This window comes from Coregonus lavaretus (assembly GCF_964263955.1).
Source record: "Coregonus lavaretus genome assembly, contig: HAP1_SCAFFOLD_1457, whole genome shotgun sequence".
In the NCBI taxonomy this organism is placed as follows: Eukaryota; Metazoa; Chordata; class Actinopteri; order Salmoniformes; family Salmonidae; genus Coregonus; species Coregonus lavaretus.
In genome coordinates, this window is record NW_028157725.1 from 102,397 (window position 1) to 119,924 (window position 17,528).

A 17,528-nucleotide genomic window follows, 5' to 3' on the forward strand; every position below is an offset into this window, starting at 1 on the left:
AACGCATTAAGAAGGAAAGAAATTCCACAAATTAACTTTTAAGAAGGAACACCTGTTATTTGAAATGCATTCCAGGTGACTACCTCATGAAGCTGGTTGAGAGAATGCCAAGAGTGTGCAAATCTATCATCAAGGCAAAGGGTGGCTATTTGAAGAATCTCAAATATAAAATATATTTTGATTTGTTTAACACTTATTTGGTTACTACATGATTCCATATGTGTTATTTCATAGTTTTGATGTCTTCACTGTTATTCTACAATGTAGAAAATAGTACAAATAAAGTAAAACCCTTGAATGAGTAGGTGTTCTAAAACTGCCTTATTGCTATTAACGTACCAACGTAATTAGAGCAGTAAAATAAATGTTTTGTATACGGTCTGATATACCATGGCTGTCGGCCAATCAGCATTCAGGGCTTGAATTACCCAGTTTATAAATATATTTACACTCCAGACTCCTACATTGCTCGTCCTAATATTTATATATTTCTTAATTCCATTCCTTTACTTTTTAGATGTGTGTATTGTTAGTTATTACTGCACTGTTGGAGCCAGGAACACAAGCATTTCGCTACACCTGCAATAACATCTGCTAAATATGTGTATGCGACCAATAATTTGATTTGATTTTTGAAAGTGTTACATCATTCTCAATCCACGTTGAGTTGTGCCTAAGAACAGCCCTGAGCTGTGGTATTGTATATTGGCCATATACCACACCTCCTCAGGCCTTATTGTTTAAGTAGAACACATAAGGCATTAAAAAGGTCATTAAAATAATTATACATATGTTCTTCATAAAAACTGTTATCCTTTATATATTCTAACAACTCACATTTTAAGATTCATTATTTCATTTGTTCCATGTTAAGGACTGTAACCTAGGAACAAAACTATTTGTCTCCCTCTTCCTGTTGCATGCAGTTCCTCTCTCTCTTCCTCCATTCCTCTAACCCCTCCCTCCCTCCTTTTAACCCCACCCCTCTGGCAGAACCAGGAAGTCCCTCCCCTCCACAAACTCTCTTCTGAGGAAACGAAACTGATCTGAGTCTCTGTGTCGTCTGTCTGTGTGAGAGTGAACAACCGTCCAAATGGCTCAGCAAGGAGTTCTGCTCGACCAGGACCAGTTCTGTTGTTCTGTCTGTCTGGATCTACTGAAGGAGCCGGTCACCATCCCCTGTGGACACAGTTACTGTAGGAGCTGTATTGAGGGCTGCTGGGATCAGGATGTTCTGAAAGGGGTCTATAGCTGTCCTCAGTGCAGAGAGACCTTCACTCCAAGGCCTAATCTGAGGAAAAATAACATGTTGGCTGAAGTGGTGGAGAAACTGAAGAAGACAGGACTCCAGGCTGCTCCCCCTCCTGCTCTGTGCTATGCTGGACCTGGAGATGTGGCGTGTGATTTCTGCACTGGGACCAGAAAGCAGAAAGCCCTCATGTCCTGTCTGGCGTGTCTGGCCTCTTACTGTGAGATTCACCTCCAACCTCACTATGAATTTCCTGCTTTGAAGAAGCACAAGCTGGTCAAAGCCACCGCACAACTACAGGAGAAGATCTGCTCTGATCATGACAAACTGCTGGAGGTTTACTGTCGTACCGATCAGCAGTGTATCTGTTATCAGTGTGTGATGGATGAACATAAAGGCCATGATACAGTGTCAGCTGCAGCAGAGAGGACTGAGAAACAGGTAAGACCAGAACTACTTGTTGGTGACTGTCTGATAAACAAAGAATTAAAGATACAGTAGGAACTAAGGCTGTTTGAATATGAGAATATTCAAATGATATCGATCCACGGCAGAACAAATATGAACACAAACCTTGATTATATAGATATTTTAAACCAGATTCTCCAAATGTATCACCATTTTCTAAAGTCAAACACCATTATCAAACACCATTATCATTCATTATCAAACACCATTATCATTCGTTATCAAACACCCAATCAACTCCCCTGTTTTGTGCACTGTTAAAACTATAATCATTCACATAACAATATAATAATATAATTTCACACAGACACTTCCTCAACATATTAATCCCTAACTTCTATGGGCCCTATGTCCCATTAATATACTATTGATCTAGTGGACAAATAAAGCTTGATAGCTCATTGAAGAGTGATTCTCCACAGAGGCAGCTGGGGATGAGTCAGCAGAAAGTCCAGCAGAGATTCCAGGAGAGAGAGAAGGACTTGAAGGAGCTCCAACAGGCTGTGGAGTCTCTCAAGGTGAGTATTGTTGACCAGAGGAGACACACAATTTCACTTCTCTCCTCCAGTCAGAGAGAGAGAGAGAGAGAGAGGGAGAGAGGCCCGTCTCCAATCCCACTGGCTCCACTGTTGGGAACAGGCTGTCTGGACCCCTTTCAGAGAATAGACTGCTTAATGTAACCGGCGGGATATGAACCCGGGTCTACTGAGGGAGAAACCAACTTCTTGACCGTTACACCAAGAGGACATTCCCTTTGGGTCGAGGGCCGACACAGATTTTGAAGTTGCAGGCGGGGCTTTCTCATCACATAACCTTGAGTAACCATGACTGACTCATGTCCCCTATACATTAACATGAAGCCCTCTCTCTCTCTCTCTGTCTCTCTCTCTCTCTCTCTCTCTCTCTCTCTCTCTCTCTCTCTCTCTCTCTCTCTCTCTCTCTCTCTCTCTCTCTCTCTCTCTCTCTCTCTCTCTCTCTCTCTCTCTCTCTCTCAATTCAAATCAATTCAAAGGGCTTTATTGGCATGGGAAACATATGTTTACATTGCCAAAGCAAGTGAAATAGATAATAAACAAAAGTGAAATAAACAATCAGAAATGAACAGTAAACATTACACTCACAAAATGTTCAAAGGAATAGAGACATTTCAAATGTTATAATTCAAGTGCAAACAGAGTGAGCCATTCGCCAGACTGAGTTCTGGAGGTGAAATGGAAATGAATGAGGGAGAGTTAAGTGAGGTAGAAGGTGTGTTGAAGAGCTCAGAACCAGAGCCTGGCATCAATGGACATGATAAAGAAGAATCTGGTGCAGTAGGAGTTACATTGTTGTAGAAAGTGGATCCATTCCTTTTGGCAGATCCATTTGTAGTTTCAGGGTGGGTGGGAAAGGAGTTGGGTGCAGTTGAATCAGTGAAGGTAACCTGTAGTGATATTTGTTTGTGTTTCGTTTGGTGCAACACAGACCCGGTGGTGAGCGTGGTGAAACAGAGGAGTCAGTCCTTTTGAGTTATGAGTCTTTAACAGAGAAAGTCATGTTATGATATATCAGTTATCTTGTTTCGAGCTTTTGTGCGAAATCCACAAAATTAAGGTGCAACGTTTATGGTCATTTCGCAGCAGTTTGTGGGAGAGAAATTCCAAGATGTTTTATGTGTGTGGAAGAGAATGGGATAAAGGATTGTTCTGGTGAATAAAGTTTATGCCGAATCCACTGTGCTGATTCAGGTGCAACGTTTATGGTCATGTTGCAGCAGTTTGTAGGAGGGAGATTCCAAGATGTGGGAAGTGTGCAGGAGGGCATGGGATAGAGGATTGTGTAGTTTCGGTGGATAAAGTTGTGTGTCAACTGTTGGGATGCCCATGTTGCTGGGGATCTGAAGTGTCCGGTGCGAGAGAGGCAGGTTGAGGTGGCTAGAGTCAGAGTAGTGCAGAAGGTGTCGTATGCTGAGGCAGTGAAGAAAGTAGAGGAGGATGGGTCAAGGGTGAGAGATCCTGAGAGGATCCCTGTGAGTAGTAGATCTGTGCCAGCACAGAGGGATAGGCCAACGAGTGATATATGCTTTAGTAAAGTTAGCTTCTTAGAGTTCATAGCAATGGTTATCAACTGTACTGCACAAATGGAACGTAAATCACAGAAAATAGATGTTGTGGTGGCAGCTGCAGAGAAGTATTTGGCCATACAAGATTAGACTTCAGAAGAGTTACAGGGTGTGTTGAGTGGTGGTGTCCCGTCCTCCCAGGCCGTTGGCATGGTGCAGGAGCAGATAGGGTCAAAGTAGTGGAATGGGGTAGTGGGTATTTAATGAGTGTAGGGTTAGTTGGAAGGTTGTTTTTTAAAATTATTATAGTTTCCCCTTTTCCCATTTTGTATCACAAAGTATAATGGATTTATATTATAGTCCAGTTGGGGGCGGTAATGCAACATATTGGATGCCAACCACTGTTAAACTCCAAAGAAGAAGAACCGTTATATTAAGGCTATGTACAGTGTTGTAAGGATGTCTCTGTCTCTCTCATTCCATCACTTTCACGGTAGTTGGTTGTGTGGGTCTCTGGTTATGAATGGGGTGCTGACAGACAATCGTTGATGGATATTTATAGAGCTGTGATCAGGACGACAATTGATTATGGGTGTATAGTTTATGAAACAGCGGCAAGGACCTAATCCAGTATAAAGCTTTAAGAATATGTATTGGTGCTGTCGTATATGATGAATGGTGGCAATTATCGCTGTCAACAAAGAGTTCGCCATACTGCATCGTGTTAGAGGCTTTTATTAAAATCACGAATCTACAGCATAGATACAGACTCGCGATGTCCGGAGAACGGCTCCCCAGATTGCTATGGCCGTTCTGCCGTCTAATCGTTTACCCCCTATTTATAAACAATGCAAAGGGAGGGGCTACTCCCTCTTCTGGCCAATCACCAGTCTCCCCTCGGGCGTCACCCTCCAAGCGGCACATTTCAAATAACATCATAAAACCTCCCCCCTTTGGCCTGAACAACCAACATTCCATTTCGTCATGAAAAACATTTAACAAAGGCATAATCTTCAGATACGATATTCCCCCCTTTCGAGACGAAATAAACGTCTCGAAACCAAACAGAATAAGATTATGACTATTAACCATTTATCTCCTTGAGTATCTTTAACATTAAACCAAACACATTCTCCTCTAGAGTGTAAATCCCTTCTATGAAATACCTGTTTATGAAGTGTGAATACATTACTATGAATTATGAATAAATCTCTATGGAGTGTAAATACATTACTATGACATATGAACAACTGTTTATGAAGTATGAACACATTACTATGAATTATGAATAAATCTCTATGGAGTGTAAATACATTACTATGACATATGAACAACTGTTTATGAAGTATGAACACATTACTATGAATTATGAATAAATCTCTATGGAGTGTGAGAGCGAAAAACTGTCCAGCAGCCATCCATCCATATCAATCAAGACAGTAAAATTCTCTCACCGTCCCTCTGCCCCAGGCAACCACCGTCGGTACTCCAGATAACCTCATAACTCATGTAAATGCATTTGAAACTATGATGCCATTAAATACACATGTAAACAAAATCCTATCCATAAATATCCATTGTACAACTGGTCAACCCATCGAATCGTACAATGCATCTCTCCCTTCCTAGACCTTCTGTCCCTAACCCCATCGAAATAAACAAAAGCATCTAATATCCTCATCTGCATTCAATAACATCAAACATCATTCTACTAAAATCAATACCTAAGAATATGACACAATTATGTATTACACATCAAATATGTCTATATTTCATTGCAGACACTGGAATGTAGTCCACTACACTTCCTCTTCCTGTAGTGTCCTCTTCCAATGGACTTGTTGATGATGGAATCAGCCACACCATCCTTGTTTCATCTCCTCCAGTCATATTGTCCCTTCATATTGTCTTTGTTTGAGTATTCCAATCTCCACATGTTCTCCCACATGCTTCTGGAATGACAAGAAAATAACCGACCAAACAGTATCCTTTGCAAAACAACCACTTTCAAATTAAACCTCCATTTCACCTAAGAATTTAAAAAATGATACATAAATGATGCATAAATGATGTATGAATCACATTAACCTATCCCCCCCTTGATTCATAAATCATACTAAAATCATGCTAAAAAAATGTTTTCCTTGAACCAATAAAAATAAAATGATCAAATAATCAAAAAGGATATTTATCCATTCAGTAGTCCATCTAGACCCCCTCGTCCGTCTTCGTCCAGATCCGGAACAGTCAACACCGGCATCTGAGTGTTGTCTCCAGGCACCACTTCTCCAACCTATCTCAATCTCATAACTTTCTCAAAAGTCAGTACAAACATCACACAGTGTTATCAAAGCTTAAACTAGAATCTGACCCATCACTGCCCCTACTGGCCTAATTGATCTTGCAACCAAATCCTTTCAAATGCATCCCTTATAATGCATCTATAACCCCAGTGATATTATCTGAACTATCTGGACTCACAGTAATACACTAATATTTATCAATATTATCTTCCCAAATGTTACACCATACCATGAATGAAGTCCCCCCCTTCTCCCTTAAACTTATTCTTCAATGATAGGCTTGAAGACTATGACATGTCGCCATGTGTCTGCTAAATGACTAAAATGTAAATGTAATGTCACCCTTTTAACCCTAGAGTTAGCTGTGTCCAATGCTATCCCTCTTATAATGGTAAAACCTCATATGGAAGCTTCAACGTTGACCTGTAACAACATCCTATCCCCCATAGGGTAAGAATATACTCTATCATAATTTCCCCTTATCCTCTAAAATTCCCATAGTCACATTGTCAGTCAAAAGCTAATCTTTTAACCATCAAAGTCCTGCTCTTCTTACTACCTGATATATAAAAAGTAACCTATTATTTGTCATTACTACCCTTAAGGTCATGCTTATCCAAAGTTATCATCTAACATCCCAATCTGATCTTTCCATAAACATACCCCTTACCTCATATGTTTTATTAGAACAAACACAACTTTTAGCCCTCAATATTTCACCTGAATACTTCAGAGTTTGCAATTACCTGATTTTACTTTCTCTCTAACCAATGCTCATAGGGTAATCTTTTCACCCAAGAACACTTAAACCCTACTGTTTTGACAACAACATTATTTTATCTGTCAATGACTGTTGCCAATTCCACAGTCATGACAAAGCTCAAAACTGACCCACACCTGACAGAGGCTGCGCAACCGTCTAACAGGTCCGGGATGGAATTCTCAACAGACATGGACCCTCAAGATTCCTCACTGACCCTACAGAATGAGTTAATCTATCTCTAATTTCCACAACAGAGGAACGAGCAGCATTGATCAGATGCCCCCCAGAATGAGTTAATCTATCTCTAATTTCCACAACAGAGGAACGAGCAGCATTGATCAGATGCCCCCCCCCTCTGTCATCAAAATCAAAAGACCCCATACTGCAGCTTCCATGATGAATCTCTATTCTCCATTTCAGATTAATCTATATTGTTTCTATCTGCTCTATTTTAACCCCATTCGTACCATAACCTCCTGAGTCCCTCTTGCTACCTCTTTAATTTCAGAACAATTGTTGTCAGTATCATACTCCTATATTTGCTATTGCCATAGTATCATTAATCCCTTCCAAAGTTACCCTTAAAGTAGTTGATTTAGCTGCTGTATCAACCCTAATTACTTCTAGTGCAAAGCTACCAACATCCTATTCGATTATTCCCTGTTGGAGTGACTACTGTAATAAACTTATCCTTAACTCCCTCTGTGACTGTGGAAAGTTTTACAGACTTCAAATCTTCCATTATAAGCGTTACTTTATGAATTACATAGCCCTTTAACCCATAATTCCTAACCGGAACAAATTCTAATGCTTCCCCTAAATAAGTACACATATATTCTCCCTGACCTTTCTCTGTAACCTTACGCAACATCAGTGAACAGTCACTCCTAACCCTCTTCTAAACTATACCTCCTTTTACTCCTGGTCCTGATAACAATACTTATTCTCCATAATTATCTCTCCACATGAGAGAAACATCCCCAGCCTAAACCCTAATAAGTGTTTTCCCCTCAAATTGGTGCTGTATTGGTTCCCTTATAATCAAATGCGATATATTTATGACTTTAATACCTATCAATGTTGAAAGAGTTAAATTGCTTCTCCCTGTTGTTCTAATAAACTGAAGTGTTAATGTCCTTATTTACTCCTAGTTTTCCCATAAGACTTTGAACTCCTTCCTTGTACTTCCATCTATCACCCCTAGTGTCCCTTTTTCCCCCTTTCAGTTCTACCTCTAAACTTTAAACCTCCTGATTATAACAAAATACACCTATAATGACCTTGATCTCCCTACTGGACAGTGTCATTCATTACTGTTCTCTCTCACTACTAACTTTAAAACTTAGCTTACTGTCTCAGAGTCCCTTCAACCTAGCCTACCCCTAACTTATTTTAATCTAATCTTTTCTATGTGATTGGGAAAGTTCCCCACCTGCTTCTGACTCATTACACACAGACTTGGCAAAACCGACTAAACACCTTTTAGCCTAACCTCAAATCTCTTAGTGTAAGAATGTAACCCAAAATAACAGTCACCCCTATTAAGTTTTTTCCCAGACAGATTGTCTAACAGGCAATCTAATACATTATCATCCTTCCTATGATATTTATCTTTTAAGCAAATGATTCCCAAAAACCCTACTTTTTAAAATATTCTACCAGACAGTCAGTCGTCTAGTGTACATCTTTATTGTACGCTTCAATTCTCTTCCCAACACTACAATAACAGTATCTTCTAATATTAGTACTTGGAGAGTAAGTACTACCTCAAATCCCTATCCTAATTAGTTATCAATTAATGAGATGTTTAACCTCTTTAGGCTGAACACAGATAAGTTTTCCCCTATTCACTATCACTTCTAATTGTCGGTTGTTTCAACTGTTAACTATTTTCTCTTCTTCTCTAATCGATGCTCTCAGCAATGCACCCCTTCCGGATATTCTCGGCACTCTAGAATATTTATTGTTCACCTGAAGCACCGGTGATCTTCACTTGCTCGTTGATCTTCCTCTGTTTCTTCTTCTCCAATTCTGTGTCTGTCCAGAAACTGACAGTCGATATGGAACATCTGGTCCCCCCTTGGCGGGTACAATTGCCTTTGATATTGTTCAGTTAAAGCTGTAACAGTGATTGTTGATTTGATTCACTCTGATTCTTCATAACCAACACTTCTTTTCTTCTTCTCCACCACCAGTTATAAGTTGTATTTGATAGAGTTTTCTTCGTCCGGTTCTTCTCGTTGTGGACCTATCAGTATTCTTCAAAAGGTTATCTTCTAAGTTCTGTTCTTGAAATATCATCTTCCATCATCTTCTTACTTTTCTTCATCAGAACTCGAATATCTTGTCTTCTTCTTCGTTCAACTTTCATCCGAGATCAAGTCTCCAGTATCCTTCTTTCCTCTCTTGCCACTTCCTTCTGATCACAGAGTCACCTCCACCCATGGCCTCTCATCAATCACTCTCATCGTCATCATCGTCATCTCCTTAAGTTCCCAGACATCTCGGTTTTCTTCCGTCTTCTGGATTCATCTTCATCGTTGTTTCTGCTCGTATTCGTCTTCATCTCTGATGCCATAATCACCCTGCTGGATGATGTCTTTCTGCTGAATCCATGTGAGAAAGGTGTACTAACATCTGCCATTAGTCTCCCCTAACACTACTCTAACCCTACTTTGATTAAAAAATGACTATTTTAATCAATTTTCCCCTATATCAAGCCCTTTATATTCCTTTATTGTGAACTATCCTATTTTAGACTATTTAAGTTATATAGACTTCCCCCCTGTAATTATTAATATAACCCTAACAACTCCAAATAAATCCTGAATAATAAACCCAATTTTTATTCCTATATCCTATGTCACCAATATCAATTAGTGTTGAGTATATCTCACCACAACCCATCAACTGTCAGTAAATGCAAGTTAGTCATCTTCAGACTAAAATACCCCTAAACAAAGCCTTTTAACCCCTTGCTCTAACCCCTAATTATCATAAATTTACAGAAGAATCCTCAATCCATCCTGGATTCCCAACACATCTGTAATTAAACCCCAGTGATGCACATAGCCTCCAAAATGCAATTTTTAATGAAATAGAATTTGCCAAGCCCCTTGTAAAATCGTCATAACATCACATATCCTGTTAGGGAAAGATCTTGTAACCATAATCAGTACCAAAACCTTTTTTTGACTTGATCCTCTGCCACGTGACGTGATCACTTCCTGTATCTCCTCGCTCCCCCTCTCTCTCCTGTCTCTCATGACAAGGGATAAAGACACAAGAACAGCTTTTAGTAGTTCATGCCATCACTGAGTATTTCCAACCATTCAATATTCATTCGTTCTACCTTATTCACTCTAAGACTAAACTCAGAATTAAATAAATCGCTCAAAAACCTTTTTTTTTAATCCGTTATTTAATTATTTAATTCAATCTATTATAATCCGTTATCCTATATTTAATGTATAAATTCAATAGGTACCCAAACAAGTTTCATCTTAACCCACCACCGTTTAAACTAGAATCATCGTGTGAAAATCTCCTTGTGCCTATTTGTTCCGTCGTCTGTGTTCCTCTGTCTCCCCCTGCCGTTTAACCAATGTGTTGTTTTGCAGAATCCCACGCATGCGCAAATATCATTTTTAAAATTAAACGCATCCCCATACATTTACTAAATAGATCGCTCCAAACCATTTCATTTAATTTTAATAGTCTTATTTTAATTAATTATACTCCGTCAACATATATTTGATCTATAAATGTACTACATCTCGCCAAATAGTTTAACGTTCACATAACAGCCGTTTAACACCTAAGAGATTTTTTCCCAAAATCTCTCTTATTCTGTGACTATTATCCCTTGCCGCGTCACATGGGACCTAGGACTCTTACCCATAATGCCGTGCTTTGTAGGCTTAGCACATAACCACATGTTGTAGTTTTTAGCCCCGTAAAATCACGCATGCGCAAATATCATTTTAACCTCATACTTCAGCATCTTCATACATTTACTAACGCCACCATTTTGTTTCGTCGACCGCATGTCGTAGATTTAGTGCCGTAAACCAAAGCGTGTCCTAATCTCGTGTCATAAACTCCCCCTTTCTGTAGTGTAGTGTCGCAAAATTAAACGCATGCGCATAACCATTCAAAAATACTTTTCACCGTGGAAGAAAGATTCTCTCTTCTCTCTCCCCAAACAGAAAGAATAACAGCCAGCTGTAACTTCCCATTTCCCCTTATAGTCAAACAACATTTAACAGCGCTCACAAAACATACAACCTCACTTACAAACACATAAACAAGTTTAAGAGACTTTCACCCGTCGCAACGGAATCTCTAAGGATACGTTAGCATGTAGCACGCAACACAATTAGCCTGTAGCATAGCCTAAGGTACACCGTGGCACAAAACACAATTAAAAATTAGCCTGAGCAACGATGTACCACGTGGCCTGAAACCCACTCCCATTTAGCCTCGTAGCATTAGCCTCTAGCTAACTACAGCCTACAACATGTAACAAACCCTGCACTGCCCTATCAATTTTAACATATTTATCCTACCGTTTTTGCTACCGGGACTAATGACCATTACACCGAGAAATCAGACCCAATCAAACGCCCCGTCGGACGAGAGTCAAATCATAATTACAATCAGATAAACCCCATGAATCCGAGCTCTCTTTAAGAAAAGAAACCCACCGTCCACCCATTCTATCGTGTAAACGGATTTGTCGGCCCGACATCTAAAATGGCCCCCCCTGGAGGTCTTAAATGGTACAGTGCCCTAAAGAATGCGCATATCAGAATTTACCAACCATTGACCATAGTTACCAATGAAATAATTTACCAATCATTGTCACCCGTTACCAATGAAATAATCTACCAATCATACCGTTCCTTTTGCTCTAAATTTGTCATTGCCCATAGTTACCAATGAAATATAAATTTATGCTCTAAATCCTCATTGCCATCCGTTACCAATGAGATATAAACTTATCACTCTAAATTATCATTGTCTATAGTTACCAATGACATAACATTTTAGCAGACTCCAGTCGACCAGCAAAAACGCCACCTGAGGCCAGGTCATAATGGAACATCTCCTCAATGTACACAAGTCATATCCAATCTAACAACCTCCGAAGCGGTAAGAACACTCACCCTTTTCCCTCAGAGAGAGTTAGGCCGGCGGTTGACTGAAACAAGGAGGAGACGCAAACCCAGGCCCCACGTTGGGCGCCATTATGTCGTATATGATGAATGGTGGCCATTATCGCTGTCAACAAAAAGTCCGTTATGCTGCATCGTGTCAGAAGTTTTTATTCATACCACGAGGTTACAGCATAAATTACAGACACGCGTTGCCCGGAGAACGACTCCCCAGATTGATATGGTCGTTCTGCCGTCTAATCGTTTACCCCCTATTTATAAACAATGCAAAGGGAGGGGCTACTCCCTTCTTCTGGCCAATCACCAGTCTCCCCTCGGCCGTCACCCTCCAAGCGGCACATTTCAAATAACATCATAAAACCTCCCCCCTCTGGCCTGAACAACCAACATTCCATTCCGTCATGAAAAACATTTAACAAAGACATAATCGTCAGATACGATACCTTCTCCCTCATGCCCTGCTGACATCCATGCAGGCCCACATTGACCTTGTGACCTCTGGAGCTCCATGCATCTTGTTCTACACTCCCTGCCTAGTAAAACCCTTTCTCCCATGGGCCTGAGAGTACAGCTCATTTGAGACCATTTTGGAAAAGATTTTCTGTCATTTTTAAATGCCCATAAAAAATTCACATTATACTGCTGTTTTGAATGTATAGCCCAAAACCAGGTAGTTTTGAGGTTGAATAGCTTCTTGAGTTGCTTGGTTCTACTGAAATTACCAACAGGCATTGGTCCAGGGTGATCAGGCCTATCATTTGAGACCATTTGGGTAAAGATTAGAGCTTTCTTTCCTTTTTAAATCACTCCAGGCAATATGTAATGCAAATCTGATTTGGTTGCAATGCTGGGAAGAACTACACCACAGTAGATCCACGTTGCCTTGTAACTTTTTTCAAATAGGTTAAATCCTTCCAAAATGTCATATGAGGTGCAGCAGGCTAGGAGAAAGGGGGGAGAGAGTGGCCAGCCTCCACAGGGGATATAGAAATACATTGCCTGCTGCCCTAACTTCAACTTGATGCCTATGTGGGTTTATATTGCCATATCAAACTGTCTTCTTTGTCAACCCATCAGGCCACTATAAGGATTACCTGTGTTGAGTTTAAGCTTCCTGGAGCAACCGGAAGTGGGAAGATTGACCCTAAACATGGTTTAGATGTATCCACCAGCAGATAGTGAAAACGCTACATTCAACCCTCTGTAAAAAGTTTAGTTTTTCACGGATTGACCTGAAACTCAGGATTCTGTGAGAGCTTGTCCCAATGAGGATATGTGTTTAATTACAGCTTCCTGTGCCAACCGGAAGTGCCTTACATTGTGGTCATAGGTGCTGTTTCGAAGGCTTAAAAAGGTCACATCCTTCCAAAATGTCTCATGTGTGATTAGGCAACCCTCATGAACCCGTACATATTAGAAAACCAGGTTTTTATCCGTTTGTTTTTTTATAAAGCTAGAAAAATATATATATAAAAAAAAAAAAAAAATATGAAGAAAATATGCATCACTAACTGTAAGTCGCTCTGGATAAGAGTGTCTGCTAAATGACTACCAAAAAAATATATATATTTTTTTTTTCATAAATATTAAAATGAAAAAAAAGACGACTACCAGGTGAACGCATAACTTACCACGTGCCCGTAGCCAAACACGTCTTTAAATGACCAGTGGGGTCGAATCCGGGTGGGGGGGTGTGATAACTGCCTGAATGGAGGTGAAGCTTCACTTAATCTACTTTGAAGCAGAAAAAAAAATACGAAAAATTATTTTTTCAAAAATATGAAAATGAAAAAAAAGAAGACATGGGGGCGTGCGGGACGCACTCGCTAAGCGGACCGGCACATTGAACGCGGGTCGGCGACTCCCCGCTTGCCAGGAGCCCTCCGAAAACGTGGACGGATCCTGCCGAGTAAGAAATGATACTCGGGAGGAGACAGAGAGAGGGAGAGGGGACTCTCTCCAATCCCACTGACCTCACTGTTGGGTACATGCTGTCTGGACTATTATCAGAGAATAGACTGCTTAATGTAACCGACGGGATATGAACCAGGTCTACCGCGGGAGAAAGCAACAGCTTGACCGTTACACCAAGAGGACATTCCCTATTGGGCTGAGGCATAGCCTATTTTTCACATCTGATTTAATTTCATACAACTTAATATTGCTACACTAAAAATCTTTGTCTGGACAATAGCCCATTACTCAGCTTTTATTAGAAAATGAATGGCATGCCACTGTGATCATTTTCTGTGACGACAGAGTAAATTATTATGCAGATTCAGAGGGGTGCCCAAACTTTTTCAGACGACTGGATGTACTTCATAGAAACTGTTACCCTTTATATATTCTAACCACTCTATTTAATGTATTCCATATTAAGGGCTCTAACCTAGGAACACAAATCTTTGTTCCTATTAACATTGTGGACAGTTCTCTCTCTCTTTCTCTCTCTTTCTCTCTCTCTCTCTCTCTCTCTCTCTCTCTCTCTCTCTCTTACTCCACTGTTTTCACTCTTTCTCTCTCTTCACAGCTCTCTCTCTCTTTCGCTCTGACTCACTCCACTGTTTTCACTCTCTCTCTTCTCACAATTCACTTTCTCTCTCGTTCTGTCTCACTCCACTGTTTTCACTCTCTCTTTCTCTATCCTCACAACTCTCTCTCTGCCTCACTCAACTGTTTTCACTATTTCTCTCTCCTCACAACTCTCTCTCTCTCTCTCACTCCACTGTTTCACTCTCTCTCTCCTCACAACTCTCTCTCTCGCTGTCTCACTCCACTGTTTTCACTCTTTCTCTCTCCTGACAACTCCCTCTCTCTCTTTCTTTCTCTCTCTCTCTCTCTCTTTCTCTCTCTCTCACTCCACTGTTTTCACTCTCTCTTTCTCTATCCTCACAACTCTCTCTCTGCCTCACTCGACTGTTTTCACTATTTCTCTCTCCTCACAACTCTCTCTCTCTCTCTCACTCCACTGTTTCACTCTCTCTCTCCTCACAACTCTCTCTCTCGCTGTCTCACTCCACTGTTTTCACTCTTTCTCTCTCCTGACAACTCCCTCTCTCTCTTTCTTTCTCTCTCTCTCTCTCTCTTTCTCTCTCTCTCACTCCACTGTTTTCACTCTCTCTCTCTCCTCACAATTCTCTCTCTCTCTCACTCTGTCGCACTCCATTGTTTTCACTCTCTCTCCTCACAATTCTCTCTCTCTCTCACTCTGTCTCACTCCACTGTTTTCACTCTTTCTTTCTCGCTCTGCCTCACTCCACTGTTTTCACTCTTCCTCGCTCCTCACAACTCTCTATCTCTCTCTCTCTCTCTCTCTCTCTCTCTCTCTCTCTCTCTCTCTCTCTCTCTCTCTCTCTCTCTCTTAGATGTTCAATGTTTCTTAAAAAAAAAAAAAAAAGGAATAGTTTCACCATTATTCAAATGAGGGACACAAAATGTTGCAATGCTGTGTTGATCTGCTGTGGAGGTGTTTTTCCCAGCATTGCAACCTCCCTCCTCCCTGACCCAACAGCATAATGCAAGGAGAATGGCATGTTATATAGAAATATTGATTTGGAGAATGGCGTGTTATATATGAACATTCATTTGGAAGACAATTGCCCACCCAAGGTGTTGTCGCCTAGGCCATTGCTCTGATGTTTGAGGCTCATCTAGCTAAGGGATTTCACATGTCTGTGTGTGGTTTACACAATATGTAAGTTTTATGTCCAGAAGTCTGAAATTAATATATTTCCAGATTATGGTTGGGGGGCATATAAAGAGCAACATATGTGAAGATCAGCAGGCTCTGAATGGAGGTGAAGCTTCACTTAATCTACTTTGAAGCAGAGAAAAAACCGTAATGTTGGAGAAGCTGACTTAATCTACTTTGAAGCAGAAAAAAAAATATGAAAAATTATTTTTTCAAAAATATGAAAATGAAAAAAAAGAAGACATGGGGGCGTGCGGGACGCACTCGCTAAGCGGACCGGCACATTGAACGCGGGTCGGCGACTCCCCGCTTGCCAGGAGCCCTCCGATAACGTGGACGGATCCTGCCGAGTAAGAAATGATACTCGGGAGGAGACAGAGAGAGGGAGAGGGGACTCTCTCCAATCCCACTGACCTCACTGTTGGGTACATGCTGTCTGGACATTAAAACAGACCCAGTTGCTAGGTCAACCAAGCATAGACAGATAAGATAGAGAGACAATTCATACCCAGGGGAGTTACTGACTCTGGCCCAAATGACACCTTGTTCCCTACGTAGTGCACTAGGCTACTTCTGATCAGATCTAAAGTAGTGCACTACATAGGGAATAGGGTGGAGATTTGCTCACTGTCATTAGAATGAAGATTTCCATACAGGAGTTACTGTCTCTGTCCCAAATCTCTCCCTGTTCCCTACGTAGTGCACTAGGCTTCTTCTGACCAGATCTAAAGTAGTCTTCTAGATTTTACATGTTTTCTCCCTGTCATTAGAAAATGACAATGTGGTAATGACTTTAGTGGTTTCCTCCCCCTTTGTTTTTATTGGTTGTGTGTAATATATGTGTTAGGTTTTCCCCCTGTGTTCCTAATGGAAAATCCATTAACAATGAACCACAAACAAATTATATTCCAGTTGTGTTTAGACAACTTCATGGCTGACATCCCCCAGTTCTGTTAAGACCCATTGAACTGGCTCACATTCTAAATGGTCACTTGTATTGATAGTCCATACTGGGCCTAACTGGGGTTAACCATACTGGAGGGTTTCTTTCTGCAAACATATTCCCTCATCTCCAGAACTTTACCTGATGTTCTCTCTCTCTCTCTCTCTCTCTCTCTCTCTCTCTCTGTCTCTCAATCAATTTTCAATCAATCAATTTTATTTTATATAGCCCTTCTTACATCAGCTAATATCTCGAAGTGCTGTACAGAAACCCAGCCTAAAACCCCAAACAGCTAGTAATGCAGGTGTAGAAGCACGGTGGCTAGGAAAAACTCCCTAGAAAGGCGAAAACCTAGGAAGAAACCTAGAGAGGAACCAGGCTATGAGGGGTGGCCAGTCCTCTTCTGGCTGTGCCGGGTGGAGATTATAACAGAACCATGCCAAGATGTTCAAAAATGTTCATAAGTGACAAGCATGGTCAAATAATAATCAGGAATAAATCTCAGTTGGCTTTTCATAGCCGATCATTAAGAGTTGAAAACAGCAGGTCTGGGACAGGTAGGGGTTCCATAACCGCAGGCAGAACAGTTGAAACTGGAATAGCAGCAAGGCCAGGCGGACTGGGGACAGCAAGGAGTCACCACGGCCGGTAGTCCCGACGTATGGTCCTAGGGCTCAGGTCTCTCAGTTGGCTTTTCATAGCCGATCATTAAGAGTTGAAAACAGCAGGTCTGGGACAGGTAGGGGTTTCGTAACCGCAGGCAGAACAGTTGAAACTGGAATAGCAGCAAGGCCAGGCGGACTGGGGACAGCAAGGAGTCATCATGCCCGGTAGTCCTGACGTATGGTCCTAGGGCTCAGGTTCTCAGGTTCTCTCTCTCTCTCTCTCTCTCT

General features: G+C 41.0%; 1 protein-coding gene across 1 annotated transcript; it reads left to right on the plus strand.

The window, feature by feature from the left end:
- Positions 1-1,017: 1,017 nt before the first annotated feature.
- LOC311124988 (E3 ubiquitin/ISG15 ligase TRIM25-like) lies at positions 1,018-2,235 on the plus strand (the record flags this gene model as incomplete). The annotated part of the gene is made up of 2 exons (XM_084199077.1): positions 1,018-1,690; positions 2,140-2,235. Coding segments are annotated over exons 1-2 (693 nt in total), but the record flags the coding sequence as incomplete, so codon positions are not given.
- Positions 2,236-17,528: the final 15,293 nt, after the last annotated feature.